General features: G+C 43.5%; 2 protein-coding genes across 5 annotated transcripts in view; both read left to right on the top strand.

Moving 5' to 3' along the window:
* LOC308096099 (uncharacterized protein) overlaps positions 1–27,032 on the top strand; it is a 108,559-nt gene that overhangs the window by 13,723 nt on the left and 67,804 nt on the right. The window contains exons 11-13 of one of the 2 annotated variants that reach the window (XM_080443390.1): positions 174–321; positions 404–510; positions 1,987–4,039. The exons of the other annotated variant lie outside the window; for it this stretch is intronic. Coding sequence (XP_080299516.1) covers positions 174–321; positions 404–510; positions 1,987–2,128 — 397 coding nt within the window. The 3' untranslated portion in view covers positions 2,129–4,039. Of the gene's footprint in view, positions 1–173; positions 322–403; positions 511–1,986; positions 4,040–27,032 lie in introns of those variants that run through there. 2 annotated transcript variants of the gene reach the window in all.
* Positions 14,422–27,032, top strand: part of nup153 (nucleoporin 153) — a gene marked incomplete at its 5' end in the record, with an annotated part of 48,822 nt that continues 36,211 nt past the window's right edge. For 2 of the 3 annotated variants that reach the window (XM_080442207.1, XM_080442206.1), the window contains one exon: positions 14,430–14,544. In XM_080442207.1, coding sequence (XP_080298333.1) covers positions 14,467–14,544 — 78 coding nt within the window. Of the gene's footprint in view, positions 14,545–27,032 lie in introns of all 3 variants that reach the window. The other variant, XM_080442208.1, reaches the window with a different exon arrangement.

Here is a 27,032-nt window from a genome sequence, read left to right as displayed (position 1 = left end):
CACACACACACACACACACACACACACACACACACACACACACACACACACACACACACACACACACACACACACACACACACACACACACACACACACACTTTTTCTACCAACATGTTTTGTTTTTTTGTGATGGTTTTAGTACATTGTTTTTGTTTTGTAAAATCTTCCAGGAGAGTAGATTTCCTGAAACTGGTTGGAAATGAAGAGGAAGTAGAGAAGTACTGCAGAAACCCAGACCACCAGAACCTCATGGCAGTATTGGACCAGTGTGCTGACCCGGGACTGTTTGATGCATGGAAAGACAAAATGAAAGACAAGGTAACTAAAACATCTTTTGAGCTTAACATACATGTGTCCAATAGACTAGTCCATGTAACATTTAAGTTGTGTGTTTTTCCAGTTGCCACCCAAGGTGTTCCAGGATATGGAGAAAATGAGGGGGAAGACAGGATATTCTGTGAATGCATTTGAATTGCTCCACTTCATATGCAAGCTCCATCAGTACCAGTAAGTTGAATTTGATTACAAAATAACAGTGTAGTCGCTCCCATTAATTTATAGGGTTAGGGTTTATAAGTAGAGTTTATAAGTACAATTATATGTGTTCACTTCCCTGGGTGTGTAGTCCTGTCCTACCTAAAGTGGGGTAGGACTTTTGGTAGAACTCGGTCAAGGTCACAATCAAAGAACATATTTGTTTCATTTTTATTTTCATAAAACTTGGCTGTAACTTGGCTGCCCCCCCCCCCGACATGAATATGTTTTGGGTTGAAAAGGTCAAAGGGTATGGTCACCATAGACAGACATTGGTTCAGACAGGCTCCTCCTCCCAGACGCATGTGTTTAATTTATCAGTGTAGGTCAGGACAATGATAAATTAAACACTTGCGCACACACACACACACGCACACACACACACACACACACACACACACACACACACACACACACACACACACACACACACACACACACACACACACACACACACACACACACACACACACACACACACACATGCACACACATTATATTATTATATTTATAGATGTGGTCCACATCAGCCATCATCATCAGGTTGTTGGTTTACACTTCTTTACATCACATCATCCTCCATAAACTTAATCTCTTTATGGAATATGATGATGTCATTATGTGATGGGAACTGATAACTTGCTTCACACAGCCACAGCACAAAAAAAATACATACACACATTAATTTAATTAATTTGTAAATATGTTTTTTTCTTTGTCTCGTATTGAAGCTTCTCAATGATTATGTGCCAAGAAGCTGAATTAAATAATGTGATGTGTTTTACTACTTTATAAAGTAGCAGGTAGACCACATGTCAGCCTGTGATACACGTGAGTGTGTCCAGTACTTAGTACTTAGATATACATACCGTATACTTGATAGATAAATACATAGAATTAGATAGCAGCAGTTAGATAGATGTGAGTGTGTTCAGTACTTTATAAAGCAGCAATTAGATAGATGTGAGTGTGTTCAGTACTTTATAAAGCAGCAGCTAGATACATTACATTACATTCATTTAGCAGACGCTTTTATCCAAAGCGACTTACAATAAGTGCATTCAACATAGGAAGGCAAGAAAACTACGGTACTAATCACCAGAAGTTTTAGGTGCATTCTCTTCCAAAACAAGCAACTAAGAGTATACCTAGCGCTAAAGTAAAAGTGCAATATATCAGCTACCTACTTTCTGAAACAGATGAGACAAATAGGAAAATCAAATGCGCAAGAGCTAAAACAAATAAGTGTATTGAATAAACAAGATCCAATAAAACAATAAAACGAGCTTGTACAACTAACAACAAGTAGGCAAGGCGAAGAGGAAGGGTAGTGTTTCCTAGATAGATGTCAGTGTGTTCAGTACTTTATAAAGCAGCAGTTAGATAGAAATGTCAGTGTGTTCATCATAACATGTAGTGTTCAGTGATCACTGCTTTGTGTGTTTACAGTGCTGAGGCTGCTGCTGACATTGACCTGATGGCGATGTTTCCTGGTCTGTTTGACTGTGTCTACCTGTTTGTCAAAGACCAAGGCTGGAACACACGACTCACCCTGAAGAAGATGTTTTGGGCCGACGTCCACACGTCTTAAGGACAGTTGTGCTTCTAGCTCTGATGGTGCCCTGGGTGAACCCTCCTTTCAGCCCCCCGCCCCAAAAGACCCAAGAATTCTGCATAACGTAGACGTCATTCAATTCAACTCTGACAGTAGAGATATCCTACATTAATGACAGGAGAAATGACTGTATTAACCACATGAACCCTAGCGTTCCTATTCTGTAAAATTTCCTCAAAGATATTTTACTTTTCTTTATTTAATTATTTGGACGGGACAACGCACATTAATGAACAATACACTAGAGCTCTTCACGGGGCCCCCGATTCCGAGAGGACCCGAGACCCGTACGGGTCTGAGCCGTGATTTATCATAATCGAATAAAGCGAATCGGTCAGTATTACCTCGGAACTCTGACCTGGGATCAGGTTCAGTGCAGCAGCGACATGAATGGCTGTGCATCTTGCGCGATGTTTTAGGCCGGTAGCTCAAGAAAGTTGAGCTACGCAATGCATGCGCACCAGCTGTGTTTACTTAAGTAAAAGTATCAATACTGAAATGTAGAAATACTCTGTTACAAGTAAGAGTCCGGAATTAAAAATGTACTTGAGTAAAAGTGCAAATGTATTGGTATCAGATCCTCCTCTCCACCCTTGAGGGGATGGGTGTCTCAGGCTCTGCACTCTCCCTGTTTGCATCCTACCAGGTGATGTTGAGAGGGTCTGTGTCAGAACCACACAGGCTCACTACTGGGGTTCCCCAAGGCTCGGTTCTGGGTCCTCTTCTTTTCTCTCTCTACACTACATCTCTTGGTGCTGTCATCCACTCCCATGACAACCGCCCCAAGTTCTCCCACACAACTATCCTTCTCCGTTCTCTGCACTGGCTCCCCGTAGCGGCTCGCATCCAGTTTAAAACCCTGGCTTTTTTCTGTTCTGGCCCCACAGTGGTGGAATGAACTCACTGATGTCAGGATAGCAGAGTCACTGCCCATCTTTTGCCGCAGGCTGAAAACCCACCTCTTCAGGAAACACTACCCTTCCTCTTCGCCTTGCCTACTTGTTGTTAACTAGTTGTACAAACTCTTGTTTTATTGTTTTATTGTTTTATTGGATCTTGTTTAGTCGATACACTTATTTGTTTTAGCTCTTGCTCATTTGATTTTGCTATTTGTCTCATCTGTTTAAGGAAGTAGGTAGCTGATATATTGCACTTTTACCTTAGCGCTAGGTATACTCTTGGTGGCTTGTTTTTAGCAGAAAATGCACTTAGGACTTCTGGTGATTAGTAGTTTTCGTTCCCTATCTATGTTGAATGCACTTATTGTAAGTCGCTTTGGATAAAAGCGTCTGCTAAATGACTGTAATGTAATGTAATGTAATGTATCAAAATGTACTTACAAAAGTAAAAAGTACTCATTCAACGACGCGACGCAATAGTGTGAGCTTGTAGATCGGCTATTAGTACAATACTTGAGTAAATGTACTTAGTTACTTTACACCACTGATTCGCACCACACCGTACTGCAAGCCAGCTGCCAGGCTGATTTGAAAACACTGGCGCGCAATCATGGATTCCTCTGACACCGTTGTCCTCAATGAACGAGGTGAAAGCAAAGCTTTAATCATAAGATGGTCATTGGTCAATAGATCTGCTATTATTTCATAAAGTCCACATTTATTTACAAAGAAAACCTTATGTCACACATATTACATTAATACCTATGCGCATATTTATTTATTTTTGTATTGTTTCATACAGTATGTGCTTTTTTGAAGGGGTGTCTGCAGGGTCGGGTCTGTAAAATCTCGGAAATAATGGGGTTTCGGAACAAATTTCACCAGTTTCGCAACGTTCGGGACGGTAACTTGCTCGCTTTATTACCATTTGCCATATAATAGCCTGCACTGTGGCCTGTTGTAACAAAGTTACACCACTGTAATAATGTCTCAATGCTTAATGATTTTTGCAAAGCACTTCAAATTGCCTTGTTGTTGAAATGTGTTACACAAATAAACGTGCCTCAACTTCCTATTTTTATTAGCCTTCATTAAAATGCCACAGGTAGCCTACATGTTGCCATTCAATTTAGCACTGTTAACGCCTCACTATGTAACTTTTGTTTAATGAATGAAAATGTATTTTGTCCATATGGTAGAGTATGTTAATACAATATAACTTATACAATCTGTATGGTAGAGTATGTTAATACAATATAACGTATACAATCTGTATGGTAGAGGATGTTAATACAATATTACTTATACAATCTGTATGGTAGAGTATGTTAATACAATATAACTTATACAATCTGTATGGTAGAGTATGTTAATATACAAGAGATTGTAGATCTGCTATTTTTGAATAGCCAAAGAGATCTTAAAAATGACACTGATGCGTTCCCGGTCTTCATGGGTTAACATACTCTACCAATTACATTATAGTCATTAAAAAAAAAGTTACATAGTGCAGCTTTAAGGCTAATTCATATCAGATGTGGATCCTGTAGTCCTGCTGGTAACCGAAGACATTGCTGTCAGTCGACCTCAAGGTCGTTAAGTGGCCGCGGTGTGTTTTAAGAGGACAATGTCTGTGTCAACAGCTTGTTCCTAGGGTGTCACCTCTTTAACCTCGGGTCACATTTTGTTGTAGTAACGGCCGGGGCCTTGGCAACGCAACATGAGTCCCTGGTGACATGTCATGTATAGGTCTCTGTCTGCTGTCTGTACCATCTGTGAAGGAATGTGTCCCATCATCATAAAGACCCCTTCTTCAACCTCATCGTCACGTCCATTGAACCGTCCAGCACTTTTACAACCTCATCATCATCATCATCATCATCATCACTGACTTGTTGGGTTGGTTTGGACATCGTCTCGTTGCATCATGGGATGTGGAGCCTCCGGCTACACGGTGTTGGTCCAGCCCATGAGGCCGCCGTCCAGCGAGGTATGGGGGGCTCTGTTTAAACCCTGTTAAAACTCATCTGTGTCACCACTTTAACCATTATTTTATACTTTGGCTATTCAAAAATAGCAGATATACAAGCTCATATGAGCTATGAGCTATGAGCTGCTATTTGTTGGAGGGAAAAATCGTGAAAATGTGTGCAAATCTTTGAATATTTAAAAAATGTTAAAGTGAACATTTGTAACTCCAATATTTGCTTCTGGGTGGAACAAGATATTTTGAGATGGGGTCCGTGGCCAAATACATATCATTTTGGGTGGTCCTTGACATGAACACTGATATAGCAACCAAACAACTAAGATTGTATTTGGCCGCAGACCCCCGTCTAAAAATACTTTGTCCCAGGGACCCCCAGAAGCAAAGATTTGAGTTACAAATGTTGTAAAATGTATACATACAAACATTTACAGGATTTCTTTTCTCCAGAAATAGCAGATCTACAAGCTTGTGAGCTTGTAGATCTGCTATTTTTTTAATAGCCAAAGAAATCTAAAAATGACACAGATGCGTTCCCGGTCTTAACTCATTCACTGCCACTGACGTAAAAAACGTAATTTGTCCCTACTACTAGATTAATTATGTCGACTAGAACTATGAACAAGAATGTTCGTGGACTGTACCTTTTTTCACAGTGACCAAACATAAATAGAAACCAAGCAATGATGACTAAAACTATGACTAAATGTATCGCCAAAATGTGTCGCGCTCTGAAAATAGACGATCTACAAGCTCACAACTTGTAGATCTGCTAAGAGTAAATCAGGCATTGCGACGCCATCGCGACCTGCCAAAATACATTTTAGTCGACTAAATCAACTGTAGATTTAGTGATCTTTGGATCGCGTTATTTGGACCAAGTACCAGCAGACGTGGTAACGCGTCCATGGCAGTAAAAGAGTTTAATGTTGTGGTGTATCTTCTTGTAGACCACAGGCCCATTGCAAGTTGCTGTGCTTTGTCCTCAACCCTGAGCCATCCAACCCTAGCAAAGTGAGCAGGGGTTAGATGGGTTGTATGATTGAGGCCAAGAAGTAGCCTTACTAGTTTGTTTTGGGATGTCTGGAGCCTTGTTGTTAAGGCCTTAGTGGTGTTGTGATGAAAAGATGAAAAGCATCAAAGCAAGTGTGCGTATAAGTGTGTGTGTGTGTGTGTGTGTGTGTGTGTGTGTGTGTGTGTGTGTGTGTGTGTGTGTGTGTGTGTGTGTGTGTGTGTGTGTGTGTGTGTGTGTGTGTGTGTGTGTGTGTGTGTGTCTCCTGACAGGATGAGACGGGCAGTAAACATGGCGGCCGCGGAGACTCTGCCGGGTCAAAGGTCACCACAGACAGCGGGGTGATGATGATGGAGGGCGGCAGAGACCCCACCCTGTTACCTGGAGCACTGCCCAGGAGGCTGCCCCCACTGACAGGTGTGTGTGTGTGTGTGTGTGTGTGTGTGTGTGTGTGTGTGTGTGTGTGTGCGTGTGTGTGTGTGTGTGAGCCCCCCAGACAGTTTTTAAGTTGCTTGATTCAGTATTTAGATATTTGATATTCATTTGAGCAGACACGCCCCCTTCCTATACAAACCCATTATAACTTAAACTCCATTTTATAGATTCATTGAAAACACCCGTCCTTGGTTCTGCTGACTCTCCCTGCTCTCCTAATATGCGAGGGGGCCGTGTTTTTTCGATTACTTTTTTCATTTATTTTATTAAATTTTCTTATTGTATTTAAATTTTTCGAAAAAACACGGCCCCCTCGCATATTAGGAGAGCAGGGAGAGTCACCAGAACCAAGGACGGGTGTTTTTGATGAATCTAACATGTTAAAAATGGAGTTTGAAGTTATAATGGGTTTGTATAGGAAGGGGGCGTGTCTGATAAAATTAATATCAAATATCTAAATACTGAATCAAGCAACTTCAAAACGGTCTGGGGGGATCACAAAAGCCTGAGTATACGATAAAATGATCCAAAGTTTTTTTGAAAGTGAAATATCCCTTTAAGTACCACTGACCCTTAACCAGTGTGACCAACTGACCACACACACACACACACATACACATACACAGGGGGCGTGTCAGCGCCGCAGGGCCCCGAGCCGGTTGGCCCGCTGGAGCGTCCCGCGTCCAGCCAGATCCTGGAGCAGCTCCAGAGCCAGGGCATCCTCCCAGCAGAGCTGCCCAGGGAGAGGAGCAGTGTCTCTGGGGAGGCCTACAGCATCACGGTGGGTTACCTGGTTCAGATATGGTTCTTCTGGTTCTTCTGAAGCGCCCCGAACTCCTAGTATGATCAATCGACGATAATACTATACGTGTCTGTCCTGGCTGTGATTCTTTATGTATGTGTGTGTGTGTGTGTGTGTGTGTGTGTGTGTGTGTGTGTGTGTGTGTGTGTGTGTGTGTGTGTGTGTGTGTGTGTGTGTGTGTGTGTGTGTGTGTGTGTGTGTGTGTGTGTGTGTGTGTGTGTGTGTGCGTGTGTGTGTGTGTGTGTGTTATGTATGTAGTTGGAGGATGGAGAAGTGGCCAGCAGACGCAGGCTGCCCGCCAGACTGGAGTCCCTGAAGGCCAGCAGGGAGCAGAGCCCCCTGCTGGACACTAGGGAGAACAGCAGCCCCAGCAGCAGACTGGAGTCCATAGACCACAAAATGAGACTGGCCGAGGAGAGACGCAAGGTGTGTGTGCGTGTGCGACTGTGCGTGTGCGTTTGTGTGCGTGTGTGTGCGTGTGTGTCTACTCCCCCCTCCTCTCTGTCTCACTCATACACACACATTGTCTCGCACTGTCTCAGGGTATTGAACCTATGTGTTCAAGTCCAATTCTTGTCTGTGTGTGGAGAAGAAACCTGTCTGACTAAAAGTGACGTATATTCAGGTTCAGGTTGTGTTCTCCTTCCTTCTCCTCCTGCTCTCTCTCTCAGCTGAAGGAAGAGGAGCTGAAGTCCCGTCTAAGAACCAAGTCGGCACGCCTCCTCCGCTCCCCCCCGGGCGGGGAGGAGGAGGAGGAGGAGGAGGAGGACCCTGACGCCCTGGTGGGGCTCCTCCCTCAGCCCCCGTTCCCCCGTGACCCTGTGGGGAGGAGCCTGGAGGACCCCCTACACCCGCCACCCCCGCCTCACCCAGGTCAGAGCGTCGGCTCGCGGGGAGCCCGAGGGGCGAGAGTGGGTGAGAGAGGCTGCGAGCGATGGCGTTGGCGTTGGCGGCACAGAGGGGGGGCAGGGTATCGCTGGAGGCCAGCTCAGGGAGGAGGAGGAGGAGGAGGAGGAGGAGGAGGAGGAGGAGGAGGAGGAGGAGGGGTCCCAGGCTGGAATTCAGGAACTCACGAGGGTCGAGATCCTCGATGCTGAGCTGGAGACTGTGGAGAGCGATGACACCTTCCAACACGCAGAACACTATGACAGCATGTTCTAATGACAACATGTTCTAATGACAGCATGCAGAACTCTATGACAACATGTTCTAATGACGACATGCAGAACTCTATGACGACATTAATGACAACACATCAGCACTGAAAGACCGAGTGAGACAGATCCCTCTTCCGAAGACCAGTGGTCTCATCACCATCGGGTCCGTTTGCTGTAAGACCAGCACTTCTCAACTGTTTTCATCGGTGGGGTTTCTTACTTAAGTTAAAGTATCAATACTGCATTGTAGAAATACTCTGTTACAAGTAAAAGTCCGGAATTCAAAATGTACTTGAGTAAAAGCGCAAAAGTATTGGCATCATAATGTACTTAAAGTACCAAAAGTACTCATTAGGCAGAATGTCCCATTTCAAGATCTTTTGGAAAAAAAAGGCCAATAATAATGGCATGTCCAAAATGGGTACACCAGGTTAAAAGTGGTTAGTACACCTAGCCTGGTTCCAGACCATAGACCCCGCCCGCTCTCTGAGTGGACTGCCTCGATAATCAGGCTATAGTACACTGTCTCCTCTGACAACAAGATATACAATTAATCTTTGTTTTAGCAAGCCCCAGCTTGCCCTGCATGGCACTGACTGGTCTTACACTGGAGATCAGGCCATACTGGGCCAACGTGAAGATCACGTTACTTTATATTCTCTCAAACAATTCAGCATTAGCGAAGTGTTTGTTTTGGTTTGTAGTAGCGTACTGCAATAGGTTATAAAATGTTGGAATATGAGGGTTTACTTCTTAATAAATGTGATGATTAAAAAATACGCCCGCACACTGCCGAACTGCAGGGTACAGCAGTTCCGTAACGTTTCGGTCACTGATGAACTTCTTCAGGCATCGCATCGTGACGTCATCAGTGACCTAGACCGTGCGGTTTCGCAGTGTGCGGGCGTATTATTTGTCGTTGATGTGCACTTGTTTGCCTACGCACCTGCTCCGAACGTTTTTATTCTAGGTTGTGCGAAAGTTTTTCTTAACAGTAAATAAATAATGATGGAAAGTTTCCAAGACCGCGAGGTTTGCCAATATACCAAACATGATTTTAACTGGATTCTTAAATAAAATAAATCCATTTATTAAACATACAAACCAAAAATATATACAAAATGCCTTTCTATTTATTCAAATGTGAATACAATAATCACAATAATCATATTGCAGATATTTAAGAAATTGTCCGACAGACGATACACTGGACCTGAGTTGCTGCTGTACTTGGGCCACTTTTTCCTTGTAGATCTGTGTTATTTTTGGCAAATGTCACAGACACAGTGCCCAGCCAGCCTCTACCTCTTTCTGAGACATTGTCCGTGACCTGCAGAGTTCCATAGAGGTCCATCAAGTGTCGTTCATTCATTCATTCATTCATGCCATGGCAATCTTGTTTAGATGCCATCCAGGTCCCTTTTCCTGCTGTAGTACAGAGAGCGTCCATGTCATGGCTACAGCTTCCACCTTTGCGTTTGGAACAGTGTTTTAGGGGCCAGCACAGTTGGTATTTTTCTTTATATTATTTGCTGTTCCACATTCGTTTCACAACCCGATGGTTATCGGTGGTGTGGTCCAGCGTAGATAGAAGGCAGTTTCTTCCAGTTGTGTTTGGACTATATATGTTTATTTCCACAGATCTTCCCAGTGAGGAGCCCCCACTGGGAGGACGTACTGCTGTAACCTACTGGCTCACCTGCCAGTGAGGAGCCCCCACTGGGAGGACGTACCGCTGTATCCTACTGGCTCACCTGCCAGTGAGGAGCCCCCACTGGGAGGACGTACCGCTGTATCCTACTGGCTCACCTCCCAGTGAGGAGCCCCCACTGGGAGGACGTACCGCTGTACCCTACTGGCTCACCTGCCAGTGAGGAGCCCCCACTGGGAGGACGTACTGTTGTAACCTACTGGCTCACCTCCCAGTGAGGAGCCCCCACTGGGAGGACGTACCGCTGTATCCTACTGGCTCACCTGCCAGTGAGGAGCCCCCACTGGGAGGACGTACCGCTGTATCCTACTGGCTCACCTGCCAGTGAGGAGCCCCCACTGGGAGGACGTACCGCTGTATCCTACTGGCTCACCTGCCAGTGAGGAGCCCCCACTGGGAGGACGTACTGTTGTAACCTACTGGCTCACCTCCCAGTGAGGAGCCCCCACTGGGAGGACGTACCGCTGTATCCTACTGGCTCACCTCCCAGTGAGGAGCCCCCACTGGGAGGACGTACCGCTGTAACCTACTGGCTCACCTGCCAGTGAGGAGCCCCCACTGGGAGGACGTATACTGTTGTATCCTACTGGCTCACCTCCCAGTGAGGAGCCCCCACTGGGAGGACGTACCGCTGTAACCTACTGGCTCACCTGCCAGTGAGGAGCCCCCACTGGGAGGATGTACTGCTGTAACCTACTGGCTCACCTGCCAGTGAGGAGCCCCCACTGGGAGGACGTACCGCTGTAACCTACTGGTTCACCTGCCAGTGAGGAGCCCCCACTGGGAGGACGTACCGCTGTAACCTACTGGTTCACCTGCCAGTGAGGAGCCCCCACTGGGAGGACGTATACTGTTGTATCCTACTGGCTCACCTGCCAGTGAGGAGCCCCCACTGGGAGGACGTACCGCTATAACCTACTGGCTCACCTGCCAGTGAGGAGCCCCCACTGGGAGGACGTACCGCTGTATCCTACTGGCTCACCTGCCAGTGAGGAGCCCCCACTGGGGGGACGTACCGCTGTAACCTAATGGCTCACCTGCCAGTGAGGAGCCCCCACTGGGAGGACGTACCGCTGTAACCTACTGGCTCACCTGCCAGTGAGGAGCCCCCACTGGGAGGACGTACCGCTGTATCCTACTGGCTCACCTGCCAGTGAGGAGCCCCCACTGGGAGGACGTACCGCTGTATCCTACTGGCTCACCTGCCAGTAAGGAGCCCCCACTGGGAGGACGTACCGCTGTAACCTACTGGCTCACCTGCCAGTGAGGAGCCCCCACTGGGACGACGTAGCGCCAACTCCTTCCATTCACACCTTTATCTGAGTCTTGTTTTGTTGTGTTCTTCATGGGCTCACCGTTTGTTTATCATGGTTGCCAGTTCCCATCTGACGTCGTGAGTGAGTCCTGACTGCTCCAGACCGTGCTGAATGACTGCTAGTTTACATAACGTCTTGAGACTAGGATTAAAGTCTAAGATGTACAGGTCATCGGCGATTACGGTCTCTTCTTCATGTCCTTCAAAGAGGATGATACGATCTCCCACCACGCAACAGCACAAATGATGAAACCCTGGACCCGGGCCGCCCCCCTTGGGCTCAACCTTCTTCCAGGAGATGGTCTCTGGATTGAATTTCCACAGATCACTGATGATCGGGTCTCTCTCGCTCTCGGGCCGCTCTCCTTCCCAGTAATGAACAATGTAGGTGTCTTTCACTCTTCTGCGACAAAATATGTACAGCTCTCCATTGTAGGCAAAGGCTGAATGATGATGAATTGCTGTTGGAAAAGGATTTGCAGAAGACATGCTCAGCCAGCAGTTAGTCTCTGTGTCGAACACTCCAATGTTATTTTTGCGTATCTGGCCCTCAAATACAAACATCTTTGTCCCGATGATGGTGGCAGAGAGATTACATTGAAAGTATGGTGGTGTGCCTCTGGTGTTAATTAAAGACCAGACCATTGTGGTGGTGTCCAACTTGCATATGTCATTACTGAGCACAAAGGCATTAGAAGTGTTCAAAGTGTCATATCCTCCACAGATATACATGACCTTCTCCAAGACAGAGGCTGAGTGAAAGATCCTCCCTTTTTGAACAATCCCAGAATGCTTGGCCTTGAACCATGTGTGGGTGTCCACATCAAATGCATAGAGTACATTGGAGAAAGGAAAGTCGTGTTCCCCGAAGTGGCCTCCCGAGATGTAGGCGGTATCTTCTATCAGAACAACTGTGTGGTCAAAGAGACTGGGGGGAACTTCAAGGCGACATTCTTCTCTCGCAGTTTTCACTGGGGGCAACGTCGTCCAACGCAAAGACACTGTGTTCAAGATGTGCACAGCAATTTCATCACTGTTGTCATGCTTGAAATATCCCCCAAAGGAGTAGACGTTGTGTCCCACCAACACAAGAGTTGCTGAGCTGTCGTATGGTTGTACTAGAGTGCCAGTACGACACAGGTGCACCGCCCAGTGGAGCATTCTGTACACCAGCAACTCTGTAGATTCAAGTAGATTAAAGTAACAGTCTATACACCAGCAACTCTGTAGATTCAAGTAGATTAAAGTAACAGTCTATACACCAGCAACTCTGTAGATTTGAAAGTATATCAGCGACTCCATAGCTTAAAATGGACCGGTCCAGCCTTGCCTTTAAGAGAATGAAGTATCAATGCACAGTACCACTTAGATATCCAGCAGCACAAACATCACACAAATCCTGGCCAATCCCTGAGTGTGTTGGGTTGGCCAATCAGGGAAGCTAGTACCTGTTTAGATCAACAAGCACCGGCTTCCCGATGGAAAACTGTTCAGCATAGCAACCCCAAGGTATTTTATAGATGAAGGTACGATCAGGCCATGGGCCAGTTCACACGCATGGCAGAACCAGCTCTCCTGGTCTTGTTTTGCATATACCTGTCTGTCATTAAATTATTTTTGTTGCAAACTGCTAATAAAGTATTCAATCAATTCAAAATACTTCAAAAACGTAAATGAAGTCCATATAATTATAACACCAGAGGCAGCTCCACTAATCATGTTCAACCCAAATTTGGCACACACAAGGGAATTAAGTCTTCTCATGCTATACAACAAAAATGTGGAATGCCCTACCAAAAGGAGTAAAGGAGTGTAAAACCCTACTCACTTTCAAAACTGCCCTAAAAAACACCTTCAGGAGGCTGCAATTCCAAACTGGCCCCTTTCAAAGTCTTAACCTACCCCCCCCCCCTCCTCGAACTGTCTATTGTACATATTTCTTGTTTTTCATACCAGTAACCTGTAAGCAGATGACGTTCTGCATAGTAGTGTATATTTGTCTGTTTTCTTAAATGTCATCATGATTTGAGTGCGTGGGGATCTCATGTTAAATAAGCCATTGTGCTTTTATGAGCGATCCAGTTTAGAGGACCTTGTATTGAGAATTGTACCTCCATGTACTGTTTCCATGTCTTTTCTAAATAAAGTATTCAATCAATCAAAATCAATCAATCAAACTATATAGTGTGTTAACTCCAAGAGTCAGACTTAGTTAAATTAACTGATTTAAGCTCTTAAATATAGGGTCCCTATTTTGGTCTGGGTGTGTCATTATTATTGTTAATAATAATAACAATATATCAATAAAATAATCATAAATAAATACATAAATAAATGTGTGTGTGTGTGTGTGTGTGTGGGGGGGGGGGGGGGGCAAAAGTGGTTAATGTATGTTTTATAATGTAATAATTTATATCTGCAAGGTAACTAGTTACTAAAGTTTAAAAATTATTGTAGTGGAGTAACAGTACAATATATTTGCCTCTGAGATGTAGTGGAGTAGAAGTAAAAGTACTGAAAATTGGAAATACTCCAGTAAAGTAAAAAATACCTATTTTTTATTTATTTAAGTACAGTAGCCTACTTAAGTAAATGTACTTAGATACATCCACCGGTGTGTGTGTGTGTGTGTGTGTGTGTGTGTGTGTGTGTGTGTGTGTGTGTGTGTGTGTGTGTGTGTGTGTGTGTGTGTGTGTGTGTGTGTGTGTGCATAGGGCAGTCAGTTCTCAAAGTGGATTCCAGGGACTCTCTGGGTACCTTTAGGGGGGGGTCTAAATGGACCCTCACAAGTATGTAACTCTCTGACTGTATACAAATGGAACCAAATGGACCCTTGAAATGTGAAAGTTTGAGAACCATTGGCGTAGGGGAGCTGCTTCTGACTACATTTCCCACAGTCCTCTGCGGCGGGAGGCGAGGGGGGGAACAAGCGGCTCGCGCTACGCTTCTGGATGACAGCTATCCGGCGCGAGACACTCAGAACGAACAGAGCCACCATGGCGGCCACGGGTGGAGGGAAAATCAGAAGCAGAAGATACCACATCTCCTCCAAACCTTACGCCAAGAGCAGACAGGTAAACCCCGGCGTGGTCTTTGTGTTCCACGCACCGTGTCACCGCGGCGAAGCGGCTCCACGGCGGCCGCCCCGCTGCCTTTTAACCCGGGCTTTTCTTGTTATTGTTTTGTTGGGGGAAGACATCTTGCCGCGGCCTGCTCGTAGGCGCCTCCGCTCCGGCTCCGTGGCCTCCACGCGCTGCTAGGCTAGAAGCGCGTCATGCGGTGTCACACGCGCAGCGGTGACCTATCCAATTCTGTGACGCCGCGGCGGAGACATCGCAGGCGTCGTCGCAAACGAACCGGGATTTGTTTAGCTTCGATGTTTGATTTCGATTGATTGAATACTTTATTAGCAGTTTGCACTACAAAAAAAGGCACAGATTTGTACGAAAGTATGCTAAAAGGACAGCCCAGATAAGCCCTCAGGGCTGGTTTCCATTAAGGTCCTGTCCTGTGTGTATTCAGTTCATCGAGATTAGGGCATCCCTGTTTTGGCATTAACAAGGGACTATTTTAACGTAATGTTCCGAAAATTGCCGATTTAAGAGTTTCAATGTGAGTTTATTAGATCGGATAGAGATAAATAAACATTTTAATAGGGATTAAGAGGTTAATAACTTTTTTTTGGGGGGGGGGGTCACTTGGTTTATCGCAAAACAGCGACGTCGGAGGTCACACATTTCGACGTTTCACCGACGGCGGCGTAACAGCCGTAATGCTAAGTTAGCAACATTAGCATGCTAGTTTCTTAGCCCCCCCCCCCCCACTAGCGTATAGCTAGCGGAATATAACGTGTAGCCAAGAGAAACGAGACGGGTCTCCGTTGACAAGTGTGTGTGTGTGTGTGTGTGTGGGGGCCGCGTGCATTAACTAACAGCGAACACGCGTTGTGTGTGGACAATGCCGAGGAACCGCTGTGTTGTCAGCGGTCTATTAACGGCCAAGCGACGTTATAAACCCGCTGTGTGGAATTATTAGACGTTAGCCGTTAGGAGGGTTAGCAGCATTCAACCAACCGCGCTAACGGCGCATTGTTGTGTCGGTGTGTGTGTGTGTGTCGCCTGTCAAGTAACATCCATTATAACTCCCAACGTTCGCGTTGTCGCTTGCCGGACCCAAAAGAGCAGGCTCTTCAGGCGCCCGTTCTTCTTTCAGGTCGGCAAGCGACAACGGCGTGAACGCGTCGCTTTTTGCCCGTTGCGTCGCTTGCCACCGGCCGTTGCCAGCTGTACTGACTCTGGCTGGCTGCTGCGTAGGAGCCTTGGTGCTGTGTGTGTGTGTGTGTGTGTGTGTGTGTGTGTGTTGGGGGGGAGGTTGAATCCACATGGTTTGGTTCACACTGGAAGTGTCTTACATCTGATCAAACAATCTATCTGTCTTGTGTAACAACATCCCCGTTCTGTTGTTCACACTGGCTTTTCCCCCAAAAACAAGCCATCCTACAAGTGACTTGTTTTGTTTTAAATTGGGGGTTTAAATACAGCCGCCTGCCTTTTTTTAGCACGTTTTTAGCAGCCCCCCCCCCCCCCCCCTATCATCTTCTACCTTAAAAATGGTGCCATAGAGTTCCTTTGAGGACAAGCTGGGAGGAAAAAAGAGGAAGGCGGGATCTGATCTTAGCAGCTGGTTGAGTCAAGACAACCCAACACTGGCTGGCCAGCCTGGATCACATCTTTATGCATTATTCAAACAGCTAAAAGTTGCATTTGCGATGTGCTTTTTACATTTCATTATATCTCTCTATATATAAACCGATTGAATACGCAGGACCACAATGGAAACGAGCCCTTAGGGCAGGGGTCTTCAACGTTTTCAGGCTAAGGACCCCCTAGCTGAGAGAGAGAGATGAAGCAGGGACCCCCTCTATATTGTATAAAATTGTGTTTCAGATTAACTTTTTTTTTTAAACTTGGTCTGCTCTTTCTCCCCTCTACACCAAACCTCTTTGCCATAAATAGCCGATCTACAAGCTCACAACGCCTCGCTGTGAGCTTGTAGATCGGCTATTTTTGGCTAAAGTTCTCCCCAGAGTAGGGATACTAGGGTTCAATTGGTTAAAGGAGGAGTTCACCCAAAGAAATACAACTTTTCTATCAATTACACACCCCATGAAGCCTTGATTTCATGGATTTATTTTAGTTTTTGTGGCATTCCTAAGACAATAATTTGATGACCGTGTGTATTTCTGGTAGGAGACACAAATAATCTACTTTGTGTCTCCTACCGGATACATTAGCCGGTAGGAGACAGGAATGAAATTATTAGCTTAGGAATGCGACAAAAACTTTAAAAAAAATCCATGGATTCAAGGCTTCATTCAAGGCTTCATAGGGTGTGCAATTGATAGAAAATAAGTAATTTTTTGGGTGAACTCCTCCTTTAATGTAAAACATAAAAATCATATCACACAAAGATTTGGTGGTCCCCCCTGTAGTAACTCTGAGGACCCCCTAGAGGCCACGGACCCCCTGTTGAAGACCCCTGCCTTAGGGCTTTTTGGTGTCATCCTTTTTAGCACCCTTCTTGTATAATCGTACCACTGTAATATTTACAAACTGTTGATAAAGTATTCAATCAATCAACATTATGTTGCATAAGCCAGTGGTTCTCAAACTTTTTCATGTCAAGGACCCCCAAATTGACACTTATTAGCTCACGGACCCCCCCATTTGAAAAGATAAGCCAGTGACCCCCATATAAGAGGAGTTACGGATTTACGGCTCTAGCAGTGATTCTCAACCTTTTTAATTTCAAGGACCCCCAGTTTCACATGCATTAGGCTATGGACCCTCATTTAATGGCATTTCTATCTTTGGGACTCCAATTTATGTTGTAAAATCTTGAGAGTGTACAAATTTGGCTCCATTTATACACTCTGAGTTACAGACCCACAAGGGTCCATTTGGTTCTTAACTATCCATCATTTACTGTAGCTGGGGACCCCCTGGAACCCCCTCAAGGACCCCTGGGCAAGTTTAATTCTTTGTTTGGGTTCCCAGTCCACACTATAGGCCTGCCAGCTTAGTGTACATTTCGAAACTCGAAATGTAAAACTGTCAAGATTTGCACGTCATAGAAATTTTAGGATGCCATTAAAACACGTTTAGATTTAACAATCTGAGAATGTGTTATGCCCCAAGTATTGACATTTTATGACACGGCGGCTAGCTGGCGACTTCAAAACAGTGGTTGCGTTTCACACCAAAGTAAACGAGAAGTGCAGAAAGTGGACAAACATTTTGAACCGGTGAACTTTTAACTTTGACAGTGTTTGTTTGAACAAGTGCTTTGGCCTTCCATAGTAATGATAATTCCACCAGCGTGCGGGAAGTTAAATTTTTTTTTTAAGCTTCTGGTGGGTCCCTGGCACAAAACCCTTTCAGATGGGGGTCCGCGGGCCAAATACAGACCAAACTGGGGGTCCTTGACTTGAAAAAGTTTGAGAACCACTGCCCTAACGAACCTTTTGACCCGAATGTCTTCAACATGTGGAGACTCCCAGTCTGTGCTGGTGGTGTGTTTGGCTGCATGTTTCTACACACATGTGCTCTCTGTCAAAACGTGGATCGTGGTGCTGTGAGGCGTGCTGGGGGGCCCCGTGGCGGGGTGGGTGGCCTCTGGGCAGTGGTGGACAGTAACTTAAGTACATTTACTCAAGTACTGTAATTGAGTACAATTTTGAGGTACTTTTACTTTACTGGAGTATTTCCAATTGTCTATACTCTTGCTTCTACGCCACTGCGTCTCAGAGGCAAATGTATTGTACTTTTACTCCACTACAATTGTTTGAAAACTTTAGCTACTAGTTACTTAGCAGATATAAATCATTACATTATAAAACATACATTAACCACCCTATTTTATACCTAGGCTATATGAAAATAGCCGATCTACAAGCTCACAACGCGTCGCGATGGGACGCGTTGTGAGCTTGTAGATCGGCTATTTTCAAACATTTGTTACTTTTGGTACTTTAAGTACATTTTGATACCAATGCTTTTGTACTTTTACTCAAAGTAAATTTTGAATTCCGGACATTTACTTGTAACAGAGTACTGCTGCATTGCAGTATTGATACTTTTACTTAAGTAAAACATTTGAGTACTTTTTCCACCACCGACTCTGGGACGTGTCTCAATTGGGTGGTTTTAGACCATTTTAATGCTGGCTGGAAATACAGTCCTTTAGCCGAGTCCGGGTTTGAGCGCCGCTTAGTGCGCTAACCCAGTGGTTCTTCTCAACCTTTTTCATGCCAAGGACCCCTAAATTGATAAACATTTGGCCGCGGACCCCCCCATCTGAAAATGTTTTGTGCCAGGGACCCCCAGAAGCAAAGATTTTAGTTAAAAATGTTCGCTTTAGGAAACTTACTTTAGGAAGATTTTTCAAAAAATAGCAGATGTACAAGCTCATAGCACGGAACTCGGTGCCTCGCTATGAGCTTGTAAATCTGCTATTTTTGAATAGCCAGAGCTAAGTGGTTAAAATGATCGTGAACTAATATTGCTGGGGACCCCCTGGTACCCCCCCCCCCCCCCCAAGGACCACTGGTGTTCCCCGGACCACTTGTTGAGAACCACTGCGCTAATCCATTACGACCTGAGACCGTCAGTAGTTCTCACACTTTAAAAGATTTTTCAAAAATAGATGTACAAGCTCACGCCAATGCTAAAATCTAAAATGACACGGATGCTTTCCTGGTTTTAATGGGTTAAAAAGTGCCCACAAAACCTAAACAATGTTTGCCCACATGAGCTCTCGTTTTGTGTGTAAATAAATGCACCTGCTTCCACTGTAAAAAATATTTCATAATGTAATGCTAAACCGAGTCAACCTGTGGAGAGACTACTGATGCACGGCATTATGGGAGATGTATAACCACAGAATTGTCTTAACCCATTAAGACCTGGAACGCATCTTTGTCACTTTTTGATTTGAGCTAAAACGCATTATTTTACACTTTGGCTATTCAAAAGTAGCAGATATACAAGCTCATAGTGCTTGTATATCTGCTACTCTATGAGCTTGTAGATCTGCTATTTTTGAAAAATCAAGAAAATTTGTGCCAATATTTGAATATATATATATTTTAAAGCGAGCATTTATTTGTAACTGAAATCTTTGCTCCTGGGGGTCCGTGGAACAAAATATTTTTAGATGGGGGGTCCGCGGCCAAATACATATACATTTTGGGGTCCTTGACATGAAAAAGTTTGAGAACCACTGACATAGAAACATGAGCTAGCCTAAACGTTGACAATACATTTATCATTATGCAGGTTAGGTTACGTTTTCTAAATTTGAATGTCCAGCCTCTTTTGGTTTGGCACAAATCGTGAACTTGAACGTGTAATTGTTGTGAACTTGAGCTCTTGTTCAGCGTCGTCATCACATGTACTATTCTCTAACGGCTGTTATCAAATCAGTCTTTGTGTTCTGAGTTCTAAACTCCCCTGTCTAGAGTCTGGTTCTGCTGTATGTCCGTTGGATTCGTCTCATTGACTTTGAATGTAATGGTAGCCCAGGATTTAACCCCATTAAGACCGGGAACGCATCCGTGTCATTTTTCGATTTCTTTGGCTATTCAAAAATAGCAGATATACAAGCTCATAGCGCGGCACTCGGTGCCGCGCTATGAGCTTGTAGATCTTTTGAAAAATCGTTAACATTTGTGCAAATCTTTGAGAAAAATAAATAAAAAAATGTTCGCTTTAGAAAAATATATTCAAAAATTAGCAGATCTACAAGTTCATAGCGCTGCTCGGTGCCACGCTATGAGCTTGTAGATCTGCATTTTTTAAAAATAGCCATAGAAATCTGAACATGACACAGATGCTCCCCCTGGTCTTAATGGGTGTTAAGGCCCGAAGAGCTGAAACGTGCCCAGTCAGTCACACTCAACATAAAGCATACAAAATCTAACTCGGCTTCTGTTTCAACCCAACGTGAAATACTTCCTGGGAGAACAATGACACATACATGGCGCCCCCCTGCCTCAGGCTGTGGTGGGCTCCCATGACCCTACTGTCCACACAGTAGAACTGGGGCACCCTTAAATCTTTTAAAATCACAATGGCCAGAGAATCCATAGGAACTGTGGCTTATGAATGAACGATGATCCAGTGGCGTTTGAGTACCGGTCCTTCTCTGGTTGAAGTCAAGTGTGTGTGACACTTTTTTTTAAAGTTCAGACAGGTTGAAGTGCAAGCTGGCCAACTGGTGTGTTTAGCTGATAAGTTGAATCAAGAGGTAGTGGTGGAAAAAGTACTCAAATGTTTACCTTAAGTAAAAGTATCAGTACAGTTTCCTGTAGAAATACTGTTGCAAGTAAAAGTCCGGAATTAAAAGATTACTTGAGTAAAAGTACAAAAGTATTGGTATGAAATCAAAATGTACTTAAAGTACCAAAAGTGAAAGTACTAAAATGTTTGAAAATGGCAGATCTACAAGCTCACAACGTGTCTCGACGCGTTGTGAGCTTGTAGATCGGCTATTTTCAAATAGCCTAGGTATAAAATAGGGCTAAAGTGGTTGATGTGTTTTATAATATAATAATTTATATCTGCGAAGTAACTAGTAACTAAAGTTTTTAAATAATTGTAGTGGAGTAAAAAGTACAATATTTGCCTCTGAGATGTAGTGGAGTAAGAAGTAAAAGTATGGGCAATTGGAAATACTCCAGCAAAGTAAAAGTACCTCAAAATTGTACTTAAGTACAGTACTTAAGTAATTGTACTTAGTTATTTTCTAACTAATGCCTATAAGAGGTATAGGCATAGTTCTTATCAGGTGAGGAGAGCTACTAGTGGCTACACGGCACATATGAAGTGGTGCATGATGCACCAGCTAACCAGCTCTGTTTTCACCCCCTCCCCCCCCTCTCCATATTCTTCCCTCCATTCCCTCTGGTATTATAGCGTCATAAATTACAGCATTATCGTTGTCTTGCTGTAGTCAAAGTTGTTCCGTTGTAGTTAATGTACCTGTCTTTGAGCCCAAGTGAATATGATCGAGGTTTTTTTAAAGAACACAACTGAAGCTTTTTTTCCCCAAAAAAATTGGTTCCTCTGGAATAATCCATCTAAACATGGTTACATAAAAAACATGCAAATCGGTTCTTTATCAATGCTTTAAAAAAAAAAAAAGAGGTATTGCACACCACATCAAGTCATCAGAAGATGTGCTTAATTGGGCCCTGCAAACAGGCAACCCACAAATTGGCTTACTGTGGCTAATCACAGCAGGCACACACCTTTTGGTTCCAATGGACTTGACCGTACACGTAAGCTACTTATACTGTACATCATACATGGGCAACTGGCGGCCCGGGGGCCACATGTGGCCCCCACCTTCACTTAATGCGGCCCTTTGGTTAATACCGGAATACTGATATATTATGGATTTCAGCTGTTACAATTCCTAACATGACCCACTCTAATTACTTCAGTCTTTATTAGTAGCTTAATGACTAGTATCAAAATTCTATTGTCTTTTTTATGTCCAATGTATTTGTATTTAAGTTCATAAAGTTAACATAAGTATAACAAAATAAAAATAGCAAAAAAAAACTTTTATAAAAAAAAACTAAAAATAGCAGATCTACAAGCTCAAAACGCGTCGCAGTGCAACGCGTTTTGAGCTTGTAGATCGGCTATTTTTTCTACTTCTGTGTGACATGGAATGGCCTGACAGCATATGCAATGTGGCCCTCTGGAGGGAGTGTGGAAATATAGTGGCCCTCTCCACCACCACCGTCAAGATTTCTGTTATCAGTTGACTTCTATCAGGTTATTTATTTATTCATTTTTGTCAGAAGTAAAAGGAATTTTGTCTCATATGGCAAAAAATATGCACCTAATTGGCCACTTCATGAAAACATGGTTTACAAAATATTCTTAACAAGGTCTACATGGTGTAGAGGCTGAATTCTGTTGTGAATAGTGATATGCAGTCAGTGAATGCAAGATCTGTGGATATAATGTCCATAATGGGTTTGGTAGCACTATTGCTAACAGCCTGATATGCTGACAGTCATATATACCCGCTTACCGGCCTAGTCTGATCATACGATAACATAACTCTGGAAAAGTAAGGAGTGCAGCATAAGTTACCATTGCGATGTGGCCTGATTATAAGAAGGATACCGTTGTGATAATGATAAGCCGGGGTTAAACCCAAAGTTAGCAGACTAATCCAATAATCCTGGCTGCTTTGAGATACAGGCCCCTGCTCTTTGGTAGGAACAGTTCATCTCTGAACAAGTATTGTATGAATCTTCTTAACCAGATGAATGAACCCTAGCCTCCCAATTCTGGGACATGCATTCAGTGAAAATAGTTGATCTACAAGCTCAGACCACGATGCGTCGTGCTTGTATGATGGTTCTCACAATTTTCAAATGCTGCCGCTAGGGCTGGTGAATTAATATTTGAATATCGAATATTCCTCGAATATGGGGAAAATATGTGTATTTGAATATGAAAATTAATATTCGAATAATAAAATAAAAAAAGAAAACGTTTTATTATTTGACGGGGACAATACAAAAAACAATATATCAAGTTATAAAAACAAACAAAAGATATGTATTATTGGATCCGAGCCCTCAATACATTGTTTTGTGTATTGTTTGTCAAACAAAACAATTGAAGAATATTGTTTTTTGAAATTAATAATAATATATATATATATATATATATATATATATATATATATATATATATATATATATATATATATATATATATATATATATATATATATATATATATATATATAATATTCGAATATATTCGAATATCTGCCAATTTTTAAGACCAATATTCGAATATCATTTCTGAGGAAAGTTGACAGCCCTAGCTGCCGCCGACATGACAGTCTGCGAAGGAAGGTGTTTCTACGCATTTAAAGTCTGAAACACGAATGTTTTGTGTGTTGCCAATGTTGAGAATTGCTTCCCATAGAAAAATATAGCAATGCAGGACGTGTCTCCTGTGATTGGAACCGAACGCCAATTGACTACAGACAATGCTAGCCACGTCCTACAAGCACACACACAACGATTTGACCCAGTTCCAGCTATATAAGTGTGCCGTTTTGTGCTGGGCTTTTTGCACCAGGGGAAAGGAAGGAATGGCTTCTCTTTGCAAACAGGGTTAGGGTTACAAATATGCATTTCTCTATTCTTTTTGTCACATGTTACTCCTCCTTTCATACAACATTAGCTGACCTGTTCATTTTACCCATTAAAAACCGGGAGCGCACCTGTGTAACCTAACCACCACTTTAACCATTATTTTATACTTTGGGCTATTCAAAAATAGCAGATCTACAAGCTCATAGCGCGGCACTCGGTGCCGCGCTATGAGCTTGTAGATCTGCTATTTTTTTCAATAGCCAAAAGAAATCTTAATGGTTAAAGTGGTGGTTACACAGGTGTAATAAAATCTTTGAATATATTTGTTTTTAAAGGGACCATTTTTAACTAAAATCTTTGCTTCTGGGGGGTCCCTGGAACATATTTTGAGATGGGCGGCCGCGGCCAAATACATGTCATTTTGTGGGTCGTTGACATGAAAACGTTTTGAGAATCACTGATTATAGCAGCATACGTTTTTCCTTTTAAAAAAACTGCTAGGATTTAGAAGACATTTTGTAGAATTCCCCCAGAAGCAAAGGTTTTGAGTTACAAATGTTCGCTTTAAAAAAAATATATATATATATATTCAGAGATTTGGCACTCTGTTCCACGCTATGAGCTTGTAGATCTGCTATTTTAGAATAGCCAAAGACATCTAAAAATGTCCCGCTCTAAATCGGTTAATACTCAACAAAAACCCTTAGGTTGGCTAACTTGGGGTAAATGCAGACGGGTGATATAGAGTAGAATGTAATATACGGTTATAGTTGGAAATATTGTACTTTTACTCCACTACAATTATTTGAAAACTTACTTCGTAGATATAAATTGTTATATTATAAAACACACATTAACCACTTTAGCCCTATTTTATACATAGGCTATTTGAAAATAGCCGATCTACAAGCTCACAACGCGTCGCATTGCGACCCGTTGTGAGCTTGTAGATCTGCTATTTTCAAACATTTTAGTACTTTTACTTTTGGTACTTTTAACCCATTTGATTCTAAAAACGCCTTCTAAATCCTGACCTAAGTTTTCTGAAAAACTTCAAATGTATTCAAAAATGTATACCAAAAAATTTATATTGCTATACTGTACATAACAGGAACCCCAAAAGGGGTTCCCGTCCTGAAAGGTATAGTTACAAAAAGGGGTTCCCGCCCAAAATGGGTTAAGTATATTTTGTCGGGGGCACGGTGGCGCAGTCGGTAGCGCTGTCGCCTCACAGCTAGAAGGTCCTGGGTTCGATTCCCGCAGGGGACGCTGTGGGCGCTGGGGGTGTGTTCTCTCCTCCGCGTCATCAGTGCCCATACCCTAGGTGGGGTTGGCGAAAGGGCCTTTCTGTGTGGAGTTTGCATGTTTTCCCCGTGTCTCCTAGGGTAATTAATACCCTCACAAAAACATGCAGTAATCCTGGTCACTATACTGCCTCCCCCTGGCCAGCCGGGGCGCCTGATGGAGGGGAAGGGAACTGGTTGGAATAACGTGTTCCTTCCATGCGCTACGTCCAACCAGGGAAACTCTCCCCTGTCAGGTGACAAGAAGGTCAGTGGCTCTCATGCATTGAAGGAGGCATGAGCTCGGCCCTGGCCTCCCTAGGTTGGCAGAGGGAAGGTAGTGCCCAGGATTACATAGACAATTGGCACTGGGTGTAAAAAATCGGGTTACAAAATCGTGGGATAAAAAAATAATAATATATATATATATATATATTTTGTTGCCCACAAAAACCCTTAGGTTGGCTAACTTGGGGTAAATGCAGACGGATAGTGATGTAGAGTGAATGTAAATATACGGTTACAGCTGGAAATGTTAAATGGCCCGTTGTTGGGTTGTTGCTCATACAGACACACAGTGTGATGTGCTGACATCCTGTGCTGTGTCAGCATAATGCTGCCGGTCCCCTTAATCAATAATCTCCGCCACTCATGTCGTGGCTTTTTCCTTTTTTTTGGTCGGGAGGGGGAAAAAAAAGTCTCAATCAATCACCGACATCCAACTTTGAAAACTAAAGGTGAAATTCAATGAAATAGGCCTATGAATTTTCCATGCATTTCTCAGCCAAAGGTGGCTGACAGTTCTTGCTAAAAGACATGATGCCTCGTAGCTATGGAGTGCTGCAGGAAAACCCCCCGAAAAAAACCGAGCAAATCTTTAACCCATTCAATCTGGGAAAACATAAAAATAGCAGATATACAAGCTCAGCCGCGCTATGAGCTTGTAGATCTGCTATTTTTGAAAAAAAAAGGGAAAATGTGTCTTTGAATATTCCAGGGACCCCCCAGAAGCAAATATTTGAGTTACAAATGTTTGCTTGAAAATATATATTCAAAGATTTGCACAAATGTTCCAAGATTTTTCAAGAAATAGCAGATCTACAAGTTCATAGCGTGGCACCGGGTGCTGCGCTATGAACTTGTAGATCTGGTATCTACAAGTTAATAGCGTGGCACAGAGTGCCGCGCTATGAACTTGTACATCTGCTATTTTTGAATAGCCAAAGAAATCTAAAAATGACAGTCAGATGCTTTCCTGGTCTAAACGGGTCAACTTGTGAACAGAGAAGTTCTCATTAAACAAGAAAGTCTGGACCTCTGCTCGGGTGCAAGTGAAATTGCACACCGGATATATTTATTTTTTAATTGAACTGCATACAACCCAGAGTCGTTAACTTTTTAGGGCGGCAGTGGCTCATGGGTAGAGCGGCCGGATCAGTTCGATCCCGGGCTCCCCCAGAGTTAGTGTCGAAGTGTCCTTGAGTAAGACACTGAACCCCTAATTGCTCCCGAATCGGGTCCGATGTTTCCTCCGCCATTGGCGTGTGAATGTGTGTGTGAATGATGTATGAACCATTCTAAAGCGCTTTGAGTAAGTAGAGTACTTAGAAAAGCGCTATAAAAATGCAATTCATTATTATTATTTTTACCCCCTCAATCTTTTTTTTCCCCCGTGTCTTGTCAAGAGACACAAAGTACATTTGCCCTCGCTCAGCACAATCCCTCAGCGTTTTGGTTTCTCTGTGGTGAATGGGTCCACTGCTGCATATCAAGTGACGGTTATGATGGATGGAGTGAACAAAAGGAAACCTGCCTGTACCCTCCGTCTAATAATGCTCTATTTATACTCTGCCGTATAGCGGTGTCCTGTGCCCAAGAATAGCTGATGTACATGCGACACGTTGTGAGCTTGTACGTCGGCTGTTTATGGCATGTTAACGGCGCCATACGCTGGAAGTAGAAATCAGACTTCATTTTCATTCATTCAACCTTTTATTTAAGATTCTCTGAGAGATCATCGAGGGAGACCCTCATTTACCATGATGCAGAGATTACACACATGTAAATATAAGAACAACAAGAAAAA

Source organism: Gymnoscopelus braueri (assembly GCF_963280865.1).
Source record: "Gymnoscopelus braueri genome assembly, chromosome: 11".
NCBI lineage: Eukaryota > Metazoa > Chordata > Actinopteri > Myctophiformes > Myctophidae > Gymnoscopelus > Gymnoscopelus braueri.
Note: the sequence above shows the minus strand (reverse complement) of the source record. Positions and strands in the feature narration are given on the sequence as shown.